General features: G+C 42.1%; 1 protein-coding gene across 17 annotated transcripts in view; it reads left to right on the forward strand.

The window, feature by feature from the left end:
* The window catches only part of nrxn1a (neurexin 1a), a 59,854-nt gene that overhangs the window by 35,944 nt on the left and 7,413 nt on the right, over positions 1-16,497 (forward strand). For 4 of the 17 annotated variants that reach the window (XM_035954688.2, XM_035954692.2, XM_035954693.2 and 1 more), the window contains 12 exons: positions 129-332; positions 1,514-1,540; positions 4,466-4,588; positions 4,994-5,375; positions 5,769-5,959; positions 6,884-7,057; positions 7,350-7,376; positions 8,256-8,375; positions 9,224-9,405; positions 12,169-12,340; positions 13,317-13,406; positions 14,468-14,778. In XM_035954688.2, coding sequence (XP_035810581.1) covers positions 129-332; positions 1,514-1,540; positions 4,466-4,588; positions 4,994-5,375; positions 5,769-5,959; positions 6,884-7,057; positions 7,350-7,376; positions 8,256-8,375; positions 9,224-9,405; positions 12,169-12,340; positions 13,317-13,406; positions 14,468-14,778 — 2,003 coding nt within the window. The remainder of the gene's footprint in view (positions 1-128; positions 333-1,513; positions 1,541-4,465; positions 4,589-4,993; positions 5,376-5,768; positions 5,960-6,883; positions 7,058-7,349; positions 7,377-8,255; positions 8,376-9,223; positions 9,406-12,168; positions 12,341-13,316; positions 13,407-14,467; positions 14,779-16,497) is intronic. The other 13 variants (XM_055004891.1, XM_023284398.3, XM_023284401.3 and 10 more) reach the window with 6 other exon arrangements.

The raw sequence follows: 16,497 nt of genomic DNA on the forward strand, positions 1-16,497 counted from the left end.
AATCATCTTTTTTTTCTCCTCTATTTCTACCCACCTCCGTCATCCCCGTCTTTTTCTGTCTGTCTCTCACGTCCTCCCTTGGTCTGTCATTCGCCTCTTGTCTGTCTCTCTCTGTGCATCTTGTACAGATGCGACTATCCTGTCGTATGACGGCAGTAAGTTTATGAAAGTGCAGTTGCCCGTGGCGATGCACACCGAGGCGGAGGACGTCTCGCTACGCTTTCGCTCCCAGCGGGCCTATGGCGTTCTCATGGCAACCACATCCCGAAACTCCGCAGACACCCTTCGTCTGGAGCTGGATGGCGGCCGTGTCCGACTCACTGTCAACCTAGGTAAACACACTCACACACACATGTAGAATCTCAAACATTATTTTAATTACCTATCAGGGGAATGCAGCTGATACTGGCCTCATGGCTATTTCTTGCATAGAAGTGTCATTAAGTGCTAATTAATAACTTTTTGTCTCTGTAAAAATAAACTCTGATAAATCTTCTGGATAATTCTGCTGTATTTATACTTAAGCTACAGTATTCACAGATTTCACCAGCTTTGGCGGATGCTTTTAAGCATTTGTATGACACATACACAGCTTATGTTTGACTATGCACTCGCGCACATATACGTAGGTGAAGGTTTTTGTGTTGAACAGAGGGTCAAGCCTCAAGCTGCATTCTCTGCTCACTCCCAGGAGACCTGTGCATCCCTGACATCTTCAAAAATCAACACAAGGGCTCACAAACTGCACAATCACACACAAATAGTTTACTCCACATGTAACAGCAGGAAAAGCTCCTCTTTTGTACATTTCTCTGCCTCAGTTTAACTGCCTTAGCACACTTGTACATAAATTCAAATACATTCGCACACGTGCTTACAGAGGGGTGCATGTGGTGGTCTCTGGTTGTCTGCAGCCACGTCTTTATTCTGCGGTTGACGCCACACGACACACCAAGGCATGTTGGGTAAATTTTGAAAATAAATAAAAGTATAAGGACTGAATCTTCCGACCATTCGCGGAGATTTGTGCTCTGGATGGGCAACAAAAATCATGGGATGTGTTCAGTGTCATTAGACAAACTGACACACATGACCCATCTCAGTCTCCCGCCGCTTTTGATTGGTGACTGAAACTGTCGCTCAGGCCAGAGCAGCCAATGAACACGCTGCTTATGCTGTGACACATGGCTCTCCTGAAAAAAGCAAAGATCCACATTTTCATTCAGATTTTTCTTCTTTATCGGCTAAAAATCTACCTCACAGAAATTCTATTTGCTGCACACTGTTGGAAGAAAATGCACAGTCCATCTTGTGACGAAGGAGAGTGTGTGTTTTCTCAGCAGTGTGTGTTTATGTATATATATATATATATATATATATATATATATATATATATATATATATATATATATATATATATATGCATGCAGGGTGTGTCGATGCGAGCGTCCCCAGGGCGTGGAGAGTACATGTATGTGTGCAGCATTAACCCTCTGCTCTGCTCTCCCTCCAGACTGTATCAGGATAAACTGTACAGCCAGTAAGTGATCCTCCATCTCACCTAACTCCTCCCCCTTCCTCTCCCCCTCCTCAGTATGTGTGCGTTTGTATGTGTGTGCGCTTTGTCGTCTGTCTGACTCTTTCTCACTATCTTCCCCATGCCACTCCATTTGATCCTAATCTCTTATTCAACATATCTTTGTGCAGATATGAATGTGTGTTGGACGAGGGAGCTGCACATATGCATTAGTGTCTGCATGTTCAGCTACACTGCAGGAGAGGTGTGATTTTTGCTGAGGGCCAGGGTTTTCCAGGTCGGCCATTTTAGCAAAGACAGATAGACAGAGGAGAGGACGGTGGGGGTTGAGGGGAGGAAAGAATAAAAGAGAGAAGAAGAGGAACAGATTTTTGTGCGAGGCGTTCAGGTGAAATTAGGTGTGCAGAAAGCGGTAGCTGGTGGATGAATGCAACCCAGAGCTGCAGGCTAATTACTTCTCCTTCATGGCGTAGACAAAAGACGCGTTATCCCTCTGTTTCTCTCTGTCGCACCTTCATCCCAACATCTCTCGGGTTGTTTTCTTTGTTTGCTTGCTGTTTCTCTCTAAACTGTACAAGAGGGATTTTAAGATAGTGTTTCATTTAGTGGTGTGTGTTTGTGTGTGTGAATGAGTGAGTGTGTTCTCTTCATTGCCCATCTGTGTCTGTGTGTTTTCTGGGTGTGTTTTCCTGCGTGAGGGTGTGTGTGTGTGTTTCTGTTCATGCTGCTGTGAGTGGAGCTGAATCCCTGATGAAGTTTAATTCCCTCACGTGGAGTTTCTCTCTGTCACGACCACAGAGAAAGCGAGAGAGAGAGTGAGAGAAAGAGAGGGAGGCGAATGCTCTGTAACAGCAAAGAGGTGGTGAAATGGACGACTGCAGTTGCCATAGAAACCCTACTAGCCACACAGCACTGTTGCTATCCCGCATGTCTGCTGGCCAATTTTAGACCGGTTGTCTCAATGAACATTTCAGTAGGCATCCACTTTTCTGGCACACTGTGTGCATACAATAAATTATACATTTGATATTCAAGGGGGAAGAAAAAATGTATTTAACAGCCAGGCAGTACCGAAATAGTCCACTCAGCAGTCAAATAAAAGCCTTGGCATGGGAGCGATTTGAGGCTTATCCGTCAGAAAAGCCATTTGTTACTTGGAGCTAATGAAATATGAAACGCTTTTTGTCATTTTGTTTTCATTATCCTGCTTTTTTTTTTTAATCATCTCCAGTAGCTTATGTCATTTGGTTCGAACTGTACTTCCCCTGAAACAAACAGCCCCTCTCGTCTTTCTCATGGTTGCCTTTTGGTTTAACCTCAGAGTGCAGGCTGTCTGCCGACCACCGACTTAACTCACTATGCCAAATGCTCTTTCAATGCTGACCCAAAATAGGAAAGCATGTGTGTGTCTTTATGTGCATTTTTTGCCTCTCCCTCTTTCCCAGGTTGACACAGATCACTGCCTCACTCTCACATCAGTCTGCTCATTTTTTGAGTGTTCAGTTACATATGCAAAAACACACACACTCTCTTAAACTCACACATACATACACATATTTTCTCCCTCACTCAGTGCCAAGCAGTGATCCATGGTAATAGGATGAAATGTTCATGCCCAGAGCACAGCTGAGTCTCCTCAGGGGAACCCTGTGTCTTCTCTGAACGCACAACACACTCTTTTAGCTCTACAAAACCAACACACACAGGCGTTTCTATCTGCCATACCCATTTTGATTTACTTCTCATATGTTTAATTATGTTTGTGTATCAGCATGCCTGTGTGTGTGTGTGTGTGTGTGTGCGTGCGTGCGTGCGTGCGTGCGTGCGTGCGTGCGTGCGTGCGTGCGTGCGTGCGTGCGTGCGTGTGTGTGCGTGTGCGTGTGTGTGTGCCTCCGTGCCTCCATGATTGATGTAGGCATGCTTGACATTTTCTGCTGCAGAATCCGTTCGGGTCAGTTTGCTTCTCACCTCCCCCGTCATTACCTCCTATAGGTCACTGTAAGCAGACTCAGTCACACTTCTCAAACCAAAAGGGCTTGGAGAAAGAAAGGAGGGGTTGGATATGTGTATGTGTGTGTGTGTGTGTGTGTGTTGGAAGGTGGTGGGTGTTGTGTTCAAGGTTTTTGGGGTGCTTGTAAAGAGTAGGAATGAGGGGACACTGAGGTTTTGGGAACAGTCAGTCTGTCAAATGTGTGCAGTCAACTATGTGAAGATATGAGCTGGTAGATGGGCAGAGAGAGAGACATCATGAGAGGACAGCTCAGCTTCTTTCGTTCTGCTGCACATCAGCACCTTGGAGAGCGCTAGGACGCTCCACTGTGCCTCCAGTGCCACCGTGAGGCTCGAAGCGGCATTGCACTTCTGAAAATATATAGAAATAAAGCTCCCACATTCAGGCACGCGGACGAACGCATATTATATCTGTGGAGGCGAGAAGTTTGCAGGGTGGTCAAGTGGGGTGCGAATGTGTGGTCTGTTTATGTGTGGGTTGTTGGTGGTCACCATAGCAGCGCGATCTGTCCACAGATGGATTGTCTCAGCGGGGGCCTGTTGTGACTCACAGTCTCCATCTTAGGCACCCATAGCATCCATTTATGTTAATCTTACTGTCTGTCTGACTGTCTGTGTCACATCATCTGTCTCTCTGGTGTATCTGCAGAGAGACTTGTCTATCTGTGGAGAGAGTGTGTTGACACAGAGGTGTTTGTCACCCCGGGATATGTATGATTCCTCCCCCTCTCTGCTGTTAGCCTCCATTTCCTCCGTTTCTGTCCTTAAATTTTTATTCAACCTGCCTGGCTATCTGCTGCTTCTCCTCCTTCTTGTTCTTCTGGTTCTCTTTTTCTGTCCCTGTCTCTCTACATCTCTTTCTCTGTCTCTGCCCACCTCTGTGTGCATTATGTTAATGGTGCTCTGGGCTATGTGTAGGTAAAGGCCCAGAGACTATCTTTGCTGGGTCGGGCCTCAATGATAATGAGTGGCACACGGTGAGGGTAGTCCGGCGTGGCAAGGGCCTCAAACTCACCGTGGATGACCTGCAGCCTGTTGAAGGTAACCACAGCAGCTTACCTTTAAAATATTCCCTATAAAATGGCACCACATCTTGAGTTGTTGCTTGTATTCTGTGTTTTTTATGAAAAATGGATGGTTGATTTTTTTTTTACATAAACTGATATAGTTCTAAAAGACCATCATTAAGGATTTTATTTCTCTTTTTAGAGAACATCTGTACCTGTGTAAGTGAAAATAATCATTCTGCACTATAATCTCAACAGTATATCTCTGCACGAGTATTTACATTAGTGCTAGTGTATGTTACATCTACTACTAGCAGTCTGTTACAGGTAAAATGTTGAATTTATAAGTAGGATTAGTACTAATTTTAGTATTGAACAGCACCACTTGAAACCCAGCTTTCCGTAGCCCTCACCTCTGAAGTTTACCCCCCGCCACCAGGTCAGATGGCGGGCGACCACACCCAGCTGGAGTTCCACAATGTGGAGACGGGCATCGTGACGGAGAAGCGCTTCATGCCCGCCGTGCCGTCCAATTTCATCGGCCACCTTCAGGGCCTGACGCTGAACGGCATGCCCTACATCGACCTGTGCAAGAACGGCGACATCGACTACTGCGAGCTCAACGCCGTTATCGGTTACAAGAGCATCGTGGCTGACCCCATCACCTTCCGCTCCCGCTCCAGCTTCGTCACGCTGCCCACGCTGCAGGCCTACTACTCCATGCATCTCTTCATGCAGTTCAAGACAACGTCCCCAGACGGTCTCATTCTCTTCAACAGGGGAGACGGCACTGACTTCATAGTGGTAGAGCTAGTTAAAGGGTGAGCTAGACAATAATCCAATGAGCCAATGCAATATATCTTAAAATTAAATTTAAAAAAAAAAACAACATAGAAATGATAAGTTTGAGCAACTAAAGAGAAAATGGATGAATATGCTGTTTTTATGTTAATATCCGTCCTGCAGAAATTAATATACATGCCCAGTTTTTCTACTTTTACTAGGATTTAATGCTAAGATTGGCCTTGATTTACAAAAAAAGTATTTAATATGAAAAATTCACAAGTCAAGCAGTTCTTTTTCTACTAGATAGATAATAATGCTCTGAAGTCTATGGCCCTGTGCTGCTTTTCATAACACATACGATTAGTTCACCTTTCCTGTCACTTTTTTTTTTAATCCCCTTCTCATTTTCTTGCTCCTTCTTCTTTCAGCTACCTTCATTACATCTCTGACCTGGGCAACGGAGCTCACCTGATCAAGGGCAACTCCAACAGTCCTCTCAATGACAACCACTGGCACAACGTGCACATATCGCGCGACACCAACAATCTCCACACAGTCAAGATTGACACCAAAGTCACCACACAGACCACCATGGGCGCCAAGAACCTCGACCTGAAGGGTATGCAAAAATAAAAGCTGCTGTACTTTAATTATAGGAGCTTATATGGGGGTAAAGGGATACTCATATTTGATAACATATATAATCTAGACATAAGGATGCTTGTGCTTCCTAGGACACTGTTTTGACAAAGAGTGAACATGTTCTCATTAGTCCTGAAATGATTAGTAGGTTAAAGGAGAGGAAGTGACATTTGGGAAACAGACTTATTTGCTCTGTTAATGAGAGTTAGATGAGCAGACTGATACCACTGTCACATCTGCATTAAAAATAATAACAACATACCAAACACCTCCAAAGCAGACTAATTAACACCGTATATCTTGTTTTTTAATCAATACAAAATATATTGTGTAAAAACAAATTTGTTGTTTTGTGAAGGGGGGAGCTCTGTGCCAGACTATTTCCTGGCTGATGAGCTCGGAGGCAGTTTTTGTTGCCTTGAGGCGGAGCCATGCTAGCTGTATCTCTCCGTTTCCACTCTTTGTACTGAAATAAGTTAACCGTCTCCTGGGGGAAGCTACATATTACTGTACAGATTTGAGAGCGGTATCTATGTTATAGTCTAACTCTCATTAAAAAAGCAATTAAACATATTTCCACAGAAAAATTAATGAGCAAGAGCATGCATAATCGATTAATCATTTGTAATTTATCAGGCAAAAATTATCAGCTATTCACTGCCAAATATTCACTGGTATCATATCACTGCAAACTGAATATATATTTGGGTTTTTTGCTGCCAGTCAGATAAAACAAACAATTCTAGGGCACTGGGCTCATGGAACTTGTGACAGAAAAAATTCACAATTAGGTTAGCCCATGAAGAAAGTAATAATGTACTGCAGTCGTATTTCTGACGCTAACAATAAAGCACTGCGACTGGTTCATGAAGCTGCCATTCATTGTGCTGCTTGTCGACAGGTGATCTGTACATTGGGGGCGTTTCCAAAGAGATGTACCGAGACCTGCCTAAGCTAGTCCACTCCCGTGAGGGATTTCAGGGTTGCCTAGCAACAGTTGATCTAAATGGCCGGCTCCCGGACCTTTTGGCTGATGCCTTGGCAACCATGGGACAAGTGGAGCGAGGTTGTGAAGGTGAGGTGCAAACACATCAGCAGATCTGTTCCGACCCCCAGGTCCCTACTGCTTTTTCTTTCGGTTTTCATTTGACTCATTGCTCTCTGTTATGAGGATAACCCACTAACCCAGCTCTTGGTCTGTTAGATGCAAATTTTACTCTCTCTCTTCTCATCTCCTTCCTCAGTCTTTCTGCACATTGTGTTTTCTCTCTCTGCTCCACTCTTTCAGCAGTTCACAGGCATCTGTGTGCATTGACTAACCATCTAACTTAATTTGCTTGTTTGCTTCTTTGTTTGGCTGACAAAAGTTACATTGATGAAAGCTGACTTGCAAGGTATATCGCTTTGTGTGAGCATGTGAGACACGTGTGTGAGGGTGGCAAAATGTGAGTGGGTGTGTATGTGTGTGTATGTGTGCGTGTGCGTGTGTTAAAACTACCCAGTGGTGTCCAGTGTTGTGTGGATCCCAGTGATCCAGAGTCAAAGGTCAGAGGTGACCTGTCCTCGCCCAGCCACCGTAGTGACTTCATCACAGTAGTGACATTACCACCGCTTGACTTGAGTTGACCACAGCTCCACCACCCGGGTTGCCTAGCAGCATGCTCTCTAACCCCTCCTACTGACTCCCAACCTAAACTTCAATACTCCATGTGTGAATTACTTCACGCCCTTTCCTCCATGCCTAATGTTAGAATTGCAAGGAAGAACAACTTTCTCCTCCTGTGTGGTTTTAGCACGAGGCAGCGAGAGAATGGTGACAGACCGTTGAAGAAAGAGTATTGAGATGAAGGCCTTTAAACATAACCCTGCCCTCTTATGTTTAACTCCTCCTCCTGCCCTTGCCCCACTCATCTAGTCTCACCACCCTGCATGTTTTCCACATTTGGCTCTTTTCACCTGGTAACACAGATTCCAGTTTAAGTTCAGTTCTGTTTTTATGGATAATCAAGCATCTGTTAATGTAAAGCTAGAAGAATGGAAGCCTATCTACAGCATCCTAGTCTCACTAATACTACTAATCATAACACCATTACAGCACAACAGTCTTACTCAGCCATTTCAAAATGCAAAGTGTTTCAAAGAAATAAGATCTAAAAATAACCATACTTTGCTGCCATATTGTTGTTGAAAACACTGGGCTCCAGGCAAGGTGTGTTTTTTTTTCTCTTCCCCTAACTTTTTTACCCTTCCAACCACCACATCTGTCACTGCAGGTCCCAGCACTACATGCCAGGAAGATTCCTGCTCAAATCAGGGCGTTTGTTTGCAGCAGTGGGAGGGCTTCACCTGTGACTGCAGCATGACTTCATACGCTGGGCCACTGTGCAATGACGGTGAGTCTTTGCTTCTTTTTTTTTTTTTTTTTTTGCTTTGATTACATTTTTCCTTTTTTCATACTGAAGTCTGCTTACAGCGTAGGACAACTTTTACCGTGATTATATGTATGTAGTATGTAGAGAATCTTGTTCAGTTTTTCCAATTGTAAATATTATATAACTGCTTTTTATTTGATTTAACTGTGGTACAAAAGTCTTTCCTCACCTTAAATATCTCAAAAATGTCAAAAACACACATAATTAAATCTTTATCCAAGTGTACGAGTGCAAATTTAAAACTGCTGCACTTGGATGATTCCGTTTCAACCACAAAATCAAAGCTTTTTATGTGCATTTTATCAGAGCCACCACAGGGGGGCACTGTCAACTGTTTATTCTGAAATGGCACAAAAATAGCATCTCAATTGGCTATTATAACCTGGTACTTTTCTGTAACATTAAATAAAATTAGCTTTGGTTTTAAACATGAAACTAAATTATCCTCTGCAGCCTTAAAAGTGAGTAATATGATTGTTTTTGTAGCCACCCTGTGTGTCAAACAATTGTGTGAGTTGTTATTTGTGTGAGTCAGGTATCACAGTCAGCCTCCTGCAGTCATGTTGATAATTTGGGAAACACAGATTTTTTTTTCGCTCATGTAGGAGGAACAATCATAATGTGGAAGGCAAGTCAATGGTGACTTTTTACCGTGTTTGTTATATTTTTATCTTGCAATATGTTCTGTTAAACATTTAGCAGAAAGTAGGTGGAGGCTCCATGTGCGGCAGGACAACTCTGATGATAGATAGCGCTGTTGTGGCACTCAGACCTTCCCGCAATTACATTTTTTTATCTGTGCGGACCAGCTGGGACCACATATATCTTTGGCCGGGATGGAGGCGTGGTGGTTTACACGTGGCCCCCTAATGAGCGTCCCAGCACCAGGGCGGACCGGCTTGCCCTCGGGTTCAGCACCCAACAGAAACATGCCATTCTGCTCCGGGTGGACAGTGCATCTGGACTGGGAGACTATCTTCAGCTACAGATAGTAAGTGCACGCAATCACTTTAAACACCAAGCCAAAGAACATGAGTAAGTGTTCATATGCAAGTTAATTCTACATATTTGCCTTTCCTTGAAGGATGCATTTCTGCAAAAAAACAAAAGTATTTAACCTTTATTAATAACAAAGTTTCATAAGAATCCTTGGGTCTGTCCTAATACAGCACACTTTTGATTAGTGACTTGTGCATTTATGTGTTCTCAGATAAGGGTACACACTATTATCCCACAATTCACCACCAGTCCAGTTGTTGAATTCAGCATGAATATATATTTTCAAAACATCATGCAGTTGTGCTCAAAACTTGCACAGATGGTTATTACTCAGTCGCATATTCTTGTCGATGAGACTGACAAGAACAATACTGCATTATCTGTCATTAAAATGAAACATTATTTAATTTTTCAGAACCGCCACACAGACATACTTCTTTCTTTCAACAAAGAGGAAACATTCAGTAATATTATGTTATATCTGATTTATGTGCAGCTGGCCTACATTTTTTTGGTTTGTTAACTGCATTACTCCTGATTACAACTGTAATGTGGAATTGTTGATCCTGCTTATTTGCTCATCGTGTGTGTGAAGTGAAACCAACAAAACAACCGAGCTCCATTCAGCCGTGTATTTGTATTCATCTGAGTGACTGGATGGCGTTATTAATCTACCATGTCTCAGTGAGCATTAATAAACATATTTGCAGTCATGAGAGACAAATGGCCATTATTGGCCAATACTGGAAACACACTACCGTTCAAAAGTTTGGGGTCACTTAGAAATGTCCTTATTTTTGAAAGAAAAACATTTTTCAATGAAGAGAACATGAAATGAATGATAAATCCAGTCCATACATTATTAATGCTGTAAATGACTATTGTAGCTGGAAACAGCTGATTTTTAATGGAATATCTCCATAGGGGTACAGAGGAACATTTCCAGCAACCATCACTCCTGTGTTCTAATGCTACATTGTGTTAGCTAATGGTGTTGAAAGACTCATTGATGATTAGAAAACCCTTGTGCAGTTATGTTAGCACATGGATAAAAGTGGGAGTTTTCATGGAAAACATGGAATTGCCTGGATGACCCCAAACTTTTGACCGCTAGTGTAAGTTACACAAGTGTGTTAGCTCTTGACTAGCGCTGGGCAATATCACCACATTTAATATTACAATTAAGTGTCACAATTACCTCTGTAGCATCTGAGTAATAGTCTTTGTATTGGAAATAATCAGAAAATCATGGATTGTGATGGAGTCATATTTATTTAGGATATTACAAAACACTTTTAAGTGCAATCAATAACATAAATAGATCTGACTAGCATTATTATAGCTTCTGTTTTATTCATTCTACCAGCGATATGTTTGAGAGTATGGAGTGACATTATTTTAACAAAAGCTTGCGTAATAGCCTGCTCCATTTGAAATGACTGCTCTCATTTCCACAATGTGGTTGGAAAGCAAAAGAGTAACTGTTTTGTTTTTCATAGAAGTTGTTTGGAACTAAACTTTATTTTCTCAACAGCTCTTTCTCAACTGCACCCAAACTCCAATGCATCTCTGCAACTTTAGTGTAGCTAATTACATCTTTAGAGCTGCTGGTGAAACAATGTTAACTGAACTAATGAAATAAGCCCACACAGCAATCTAGAAATTATCATATTGATGTAGCTAAAATTAACCCTCTGAACCTCAAGCAGTTGCTGAAGATTTTTTATCCTGTCACATTTTCACCAGCTGCCAGCTCATTTTTCACTGTATAAATACAAATACTATAAAGTCATGCATCTCTGTGTAAACAGCACAACCAAACACAGAAGTTGAGAAAGCTCAAAAATGTCTTTGGCACAGTATGGCAAAGATATAATTCCATAAATTATAAAAAAGAAAGTTGAATTTCTTTGATTTATTTGATAATACATGAATAAAATTGAGTCAACATGTAAAACATTCTTCCAAAACTGGAAAAAAAATATGACTGCATACTATAGATACGTTACTACATCAATTTTTAATATGTTTCCATATTTGTCTATCTGCTCTGTGCAAACATACTCTGCACTTCAGCCCAGTTGAGTTTAAAGCTCCCTGAATTCTTGCCACGTGACTGATTATCATACCTGAGGCACCAATAGTTTCACAGTTACACGAGGAGAGCAGAATTTAGTGGGTTTTTTTTCAGAATCTAGCTAGTGCAAGAGGTTTATATTTGTCAGATTTTTAAATGAGACATGTTGATTACCACTAATCCTAACCCTAAATATCACAATCTTAAGCTTAGATTGGGATAATTTTTCCAATGGATCGGCATGCAAAAGATACGTAGTTTCAGAGCCATCAAAAAATGAAAAATCCAATGATTTGTTCACTTTTTACAGTTCCTTGCTGTGATGCATTTGTTTTATGTCAAATATACTATACTTTTTGAATCCTGTGGCTGAGTTTGGGGTTCAGATGGTGCAGCCAGTTAGAGAGCCACTGTGTCAGATTTAACTGCTCACTTGCCACTTTCAACTGTTGGTATTTGTACGGACCCATTTTCTCCGTTATAAGAGAGACTCGGCTAGAATGGCAGCATGAAGTAGTTATTACAAAAGCAACGACACACACAGTCAGAGGGGAGCATACACTGTCTAGCATATAGTGCAATAAGACTGAAAGATGTGAAAGAATGAATATTCCTGCGTTTTTCAAAGAACGACGCATCTGATAAAAACCTTTTCATGTCTCTCCTCCATTCTCACAGGACAAGGGCAACATTAGAGTAGTATTTAATGTTGGCACTGATGATATCAACATCGAGGAGAGCTCCAAGTTTGTCAACGATGGGAAGTACCACATAATTCGGTTCACCCGCAGTGGTGGCAATGCAACCCTCCAACTGGACGACCTGCCGGTCATAGAGCGTTACCCCTCAGGTAGGCCCTGACCCGCCCACATAAGCCCAACCCACTGACCCATCCCAGCACTGCCTGACCTGGGGCAGAGCTACCCACACCTTAGTCCAAACCAACACACCTCCTGATTGATGAACCACATCAGTGTTCCTTTCGATGTTTATATTCAAACACTGAGGTTGAGAAATATAATTGCAACTTTGTTTTATGTTATTGTGTTTGACATGAAATGAAATGTGATCTGACATGAAACGTGACTTTTTAAACCATAAAATGAGATAGTTATTACAATAGCTTGTATACTAGCCAGCTATGTCATGTTAGGCCTGTTAAATAGTGTTAAAGGTAATTTATGAAAATAGTCAATTCAGGTGTCAGTTGTTTTTTTCACCATAAAAGAAAATAATAACAGTTGGTGCATTTTTGAACAAATAATAATTTAAAATCATGTCGTATTTTGAGATAAATGTTTAACTAGAGAGAAAAAATAAGAAAAAGAAAAAAGTGTATTTTGTTGAATCTAGTCTTTGTTTATTTTATATTTGTTGGTTTTTATGTAACCAATAAGTGTCATAAGTGGTAATCTTAGCTAGTAGTCTTTAACATAATGAGGTCCTGGCTTCAGGTAGCTAAAATGCTAAATGCTAGTTGTTGTGAGGTGTGTGTGAGGGTTCTTCCTGTATGTAACTCTAAACTCAGTCAGTCATATAGAGAGTATGTGGCAGCTGTAACATTATTTCCCTGTGCTCTTGCAGATGTTAACCCCTGAAATGTCTCTTTAAATTAAACCCAATGAACAGAGAGTAAGAGTCCGCTCACTGGAAACAACGAATTCAGCTCCTATTCTCTCAGCACATCAAGCTTTACCGTAACACAGTGACATGCTAACAATGAGCAGACCATTACTTTCTTTTCATTGCTGTTCTTTTTGTATCCAGCTCCTGTACCACGTTTGGATGTGCGTAATTACTACTGTGTTTTCATCTCTAAATTAAAGGCAACATTGATAACGAGCGCCTGGCCATCGCCAGACAGCGAATCCCCTATCGGCTCGGTCGAGTAGTTGACGATTGGCTACTCGACAAAGGTAAAAACCCTGATTAAAATTCCTTAAAACTTTGAGCTTAAAAAATACAATTTGAAGACAGTTGACTATATTGTGCACCATCAACTAACATCTAAAAATCTAAATCCATAACTAAGTATTTAAAAGTTGGGCAGCTGTAGTGTGTAATACTGTGTAAACTGTAGTGCCTGTGAACGTATCTTGTTAGTGTGTATCTGATAATATCAGGTTAAAGGGACGATGGAGAGATTTAAATGTGAATAAATCAGAAAATAGAAAAGACGTACTGATAAAAGATGCTTTATTAAGACTGGTAAATAATTTTGTTTATTATCAAATTGTAAACAATAAAGCATTTACTAAAGATTATTTGTTGAAAAACATTTTTGTAATCAAATTAAAGTACATGCAAAGTATTGTGACATGTAAGAATTATGTAAATTTGAAATGACTAATAGAGCAATGCTTTTTTTTTTAAAAAAAATATGTAAAAGTTTTCCTCCTAAACTTCAGCAGAGCTCCTTAAATTAGCCTCTAGTCCCTTTAACAGTGAGCAGTGCTAGAGCTTATAACCTGTGCATGCTTCATAGGGCTGACAACAGTTCTCTAGATCTCTGTCTCTCTGTCTGCCTGTCTGTCGCTCCTTCAAATACAATGTCGTGTCGCACAGCCATCACCATAGCAACCATCTGTCAGCCCCGTCTTCTCGGGGCCCTCTGACTCTCCTCATCTGCTGCTTCCTTCCTCCTCCTTCTGTTCTTTGCCTCTTCATCCTCCTCCTCGACTTCTCGGGCTCCTCACCCCTCTCCTCACCCGTGTCCCCCCCTCCTCTGTTTTCTGTTCTCACTCTTTATCTCTCTCAGCCTTTCTCCACGGCTTCGATTTTTGCTCTGCCATGCTTAATCTATCCCATCCTCTTCACCGTGGCTTGGGGGGTGGTGGATTGTGTAACACTCAAACACTCTTGTGTGTGTATGTATGCACGTATGTGACTGCCGGTATGTGTGTGCGTGTGACTGTATCGGCGTGCGTCTGTCCACCTTTTCTTTTCCCGGTGCATGTTTGGTTGCGTGTGTGTTTAGGTCGCCAGCTGACCATCTTCAACAGCCAGACGACGGTACGGGTTGGCGGAGGCGAGCGAGGTGCAGCCATGTTCCAGGGGCAGCTGTCCGGCCTTTACTACAACGGCCTCCGCATCCTCAACATGGCCGCCGAGGGCCACCCGCACATCAGGGTGGAGGGCAGCGCGCGGCTGGTGGGCGACATGCCGTCCTCCTCCATCACCCCGCAGTCCAGCGCTGCGGCCGGAGGCAACCGCTCCGACTCTGCCCCCTCCATCAGCGACATCACGACCACCACGGCCACCAACAGGAAGCAGGGCGCGACACAGCAGGTCAGAGCACAGTCATTTACAAGCTCTTCTGCGTCGAAACCCATTAAATCCATGTGTGGTCGTATAAAGATCTGCTGTTCAGATGTAATTCCTCAGATATTGTGTGTCTAATCACCACACTGCAATCATCCTTTCGTGTGGCAATAGGTAATTAAAAAGCGGTAATTTGCTTTGATAAGTTTCTTTCCGAACTCAGTAAGAGGATTAGTGTGCGCGCAGCCCCACTAATCAAGGACTAGAGGATGGCCAGATATGTCAGGAGTGGGATGGTTTTAAACTCCACTCGAGGCGAGGCAAGTTAATTCATGTCGCACATTTCATATGCGGAGGCAAATCGAATTGGTTCACGCAATGCTTTACAGACATTGAACAGGAAAGTGCACCGTAAGGCATTACAAATTATTGATAAAACAAAAATGAATAGAAAGTAGAAGGCGGATAATGATGACTGCTCAAGATCCAGAAGAGAGCAGAAAAGTTTTTAAACTAGTTTTTCAGGCTTATTTCTCAGAAGTTGCAATAATTTGGCATGATGTGCACCAAAAGACCCCCAGCTGAAACTCATACAGTTACACAGTTGACATTTAGACCCCCAGACCAATGGGACACTCCGGCATTAAAGATTTAAGTTGAATTTAAAAGTAGGCAATGCAAGAGCAAGTCCTATAACCCAGATGTTTCTTGCAGCTCTGTGGAAAATGATAATAATACTTGTAATGCAACCTTGCATCCCATATATAAAACTCACCATACAAGTACTATAAACCATTTTTTGAGCTGTATATTTCTATAAAAGGATAAAATAATGTCCTATTTGACACAAACAATGAAATGTCTTTAAAGAAAACATGCTGCTGTGAAAAAACTACTTTTTTCTGATTTGCTATGTCTTTCCGAAAGTCTTGCATGATTTTCTTCTTTCTGAATAGCGATTAATAGTTTTTCATTTGCCCTGTAACACTGTCTATGTAAAGACTGACATGTCAATCAGAAAAACTGACCCAGAAATATTTAATGGACTGAGGTCTTGCATACACATATCATATTCCTGCTGCAGCACATTGACATAAATGGATTAGATGGCAACTTCTCAGCTAAGTGGTTCCTCCCCACTAAATTACTGGAGGAGAAATGTTTGTGCTAATGGAGGGTGTAATAGCTTTTCCATAATATGCGTTTAGTAAACTGATGTAAATGGGACAATAGAAACACATAAATGTTATTGAGGCATATTTATAGCAGCTGCAACTGCAGCGTCGATGCTAATGTCAAAGGATGCATTATCAGTAGGTACACCACAGGCTCTTTTGCTCTATTGTTCAGATCACGAGATCACGAGAGGCTGTCAGGGTCTTTTGTGGGCGTCTGTGTGTACTGCAGCTCTTCTTCTGTCTTATAAAACTGTGCGCCTGCCGCACTGAAAAAGGTTTTTTTTAATTTATTTTTTTTCCCAGTGATACAAGTTGCCATGGAGATAGTGAGCCCCACTACCCGCTGCTTGCTTTCTCTCTCCCATCCAGACTCCCACAGAGACTAGCTCCTCTGTGTATAAACCGCCAGCTGTTTCAGACATAAATAATAGAACGCGGAGAGCTGCGAGCTAAGCCTCAGGCATCAATAATGGATATGAGAGCTGGATGGATCGCGCTGCAGACTGACAGCGTTGTCACAGGGGCTTGTTTTCACACCTCACCTCTCAATCTCTCCCTGTTTATGTGC

Source organism: Amphiprion ocellaris, chromosome 18 (assembly GCF_022539595.1).
Source record: "Amphiprion ocellaris isolate individual 3 ecotype Okinawa chromosome 18, ASM2253959v1, whole genome shotgun sequence".
Lineage (NCBI taxonomy): Eukaryota > Metazoa > Chordata > Actinopteri > Pomacentridae > Amphiprion > Amphiprion ocellaris.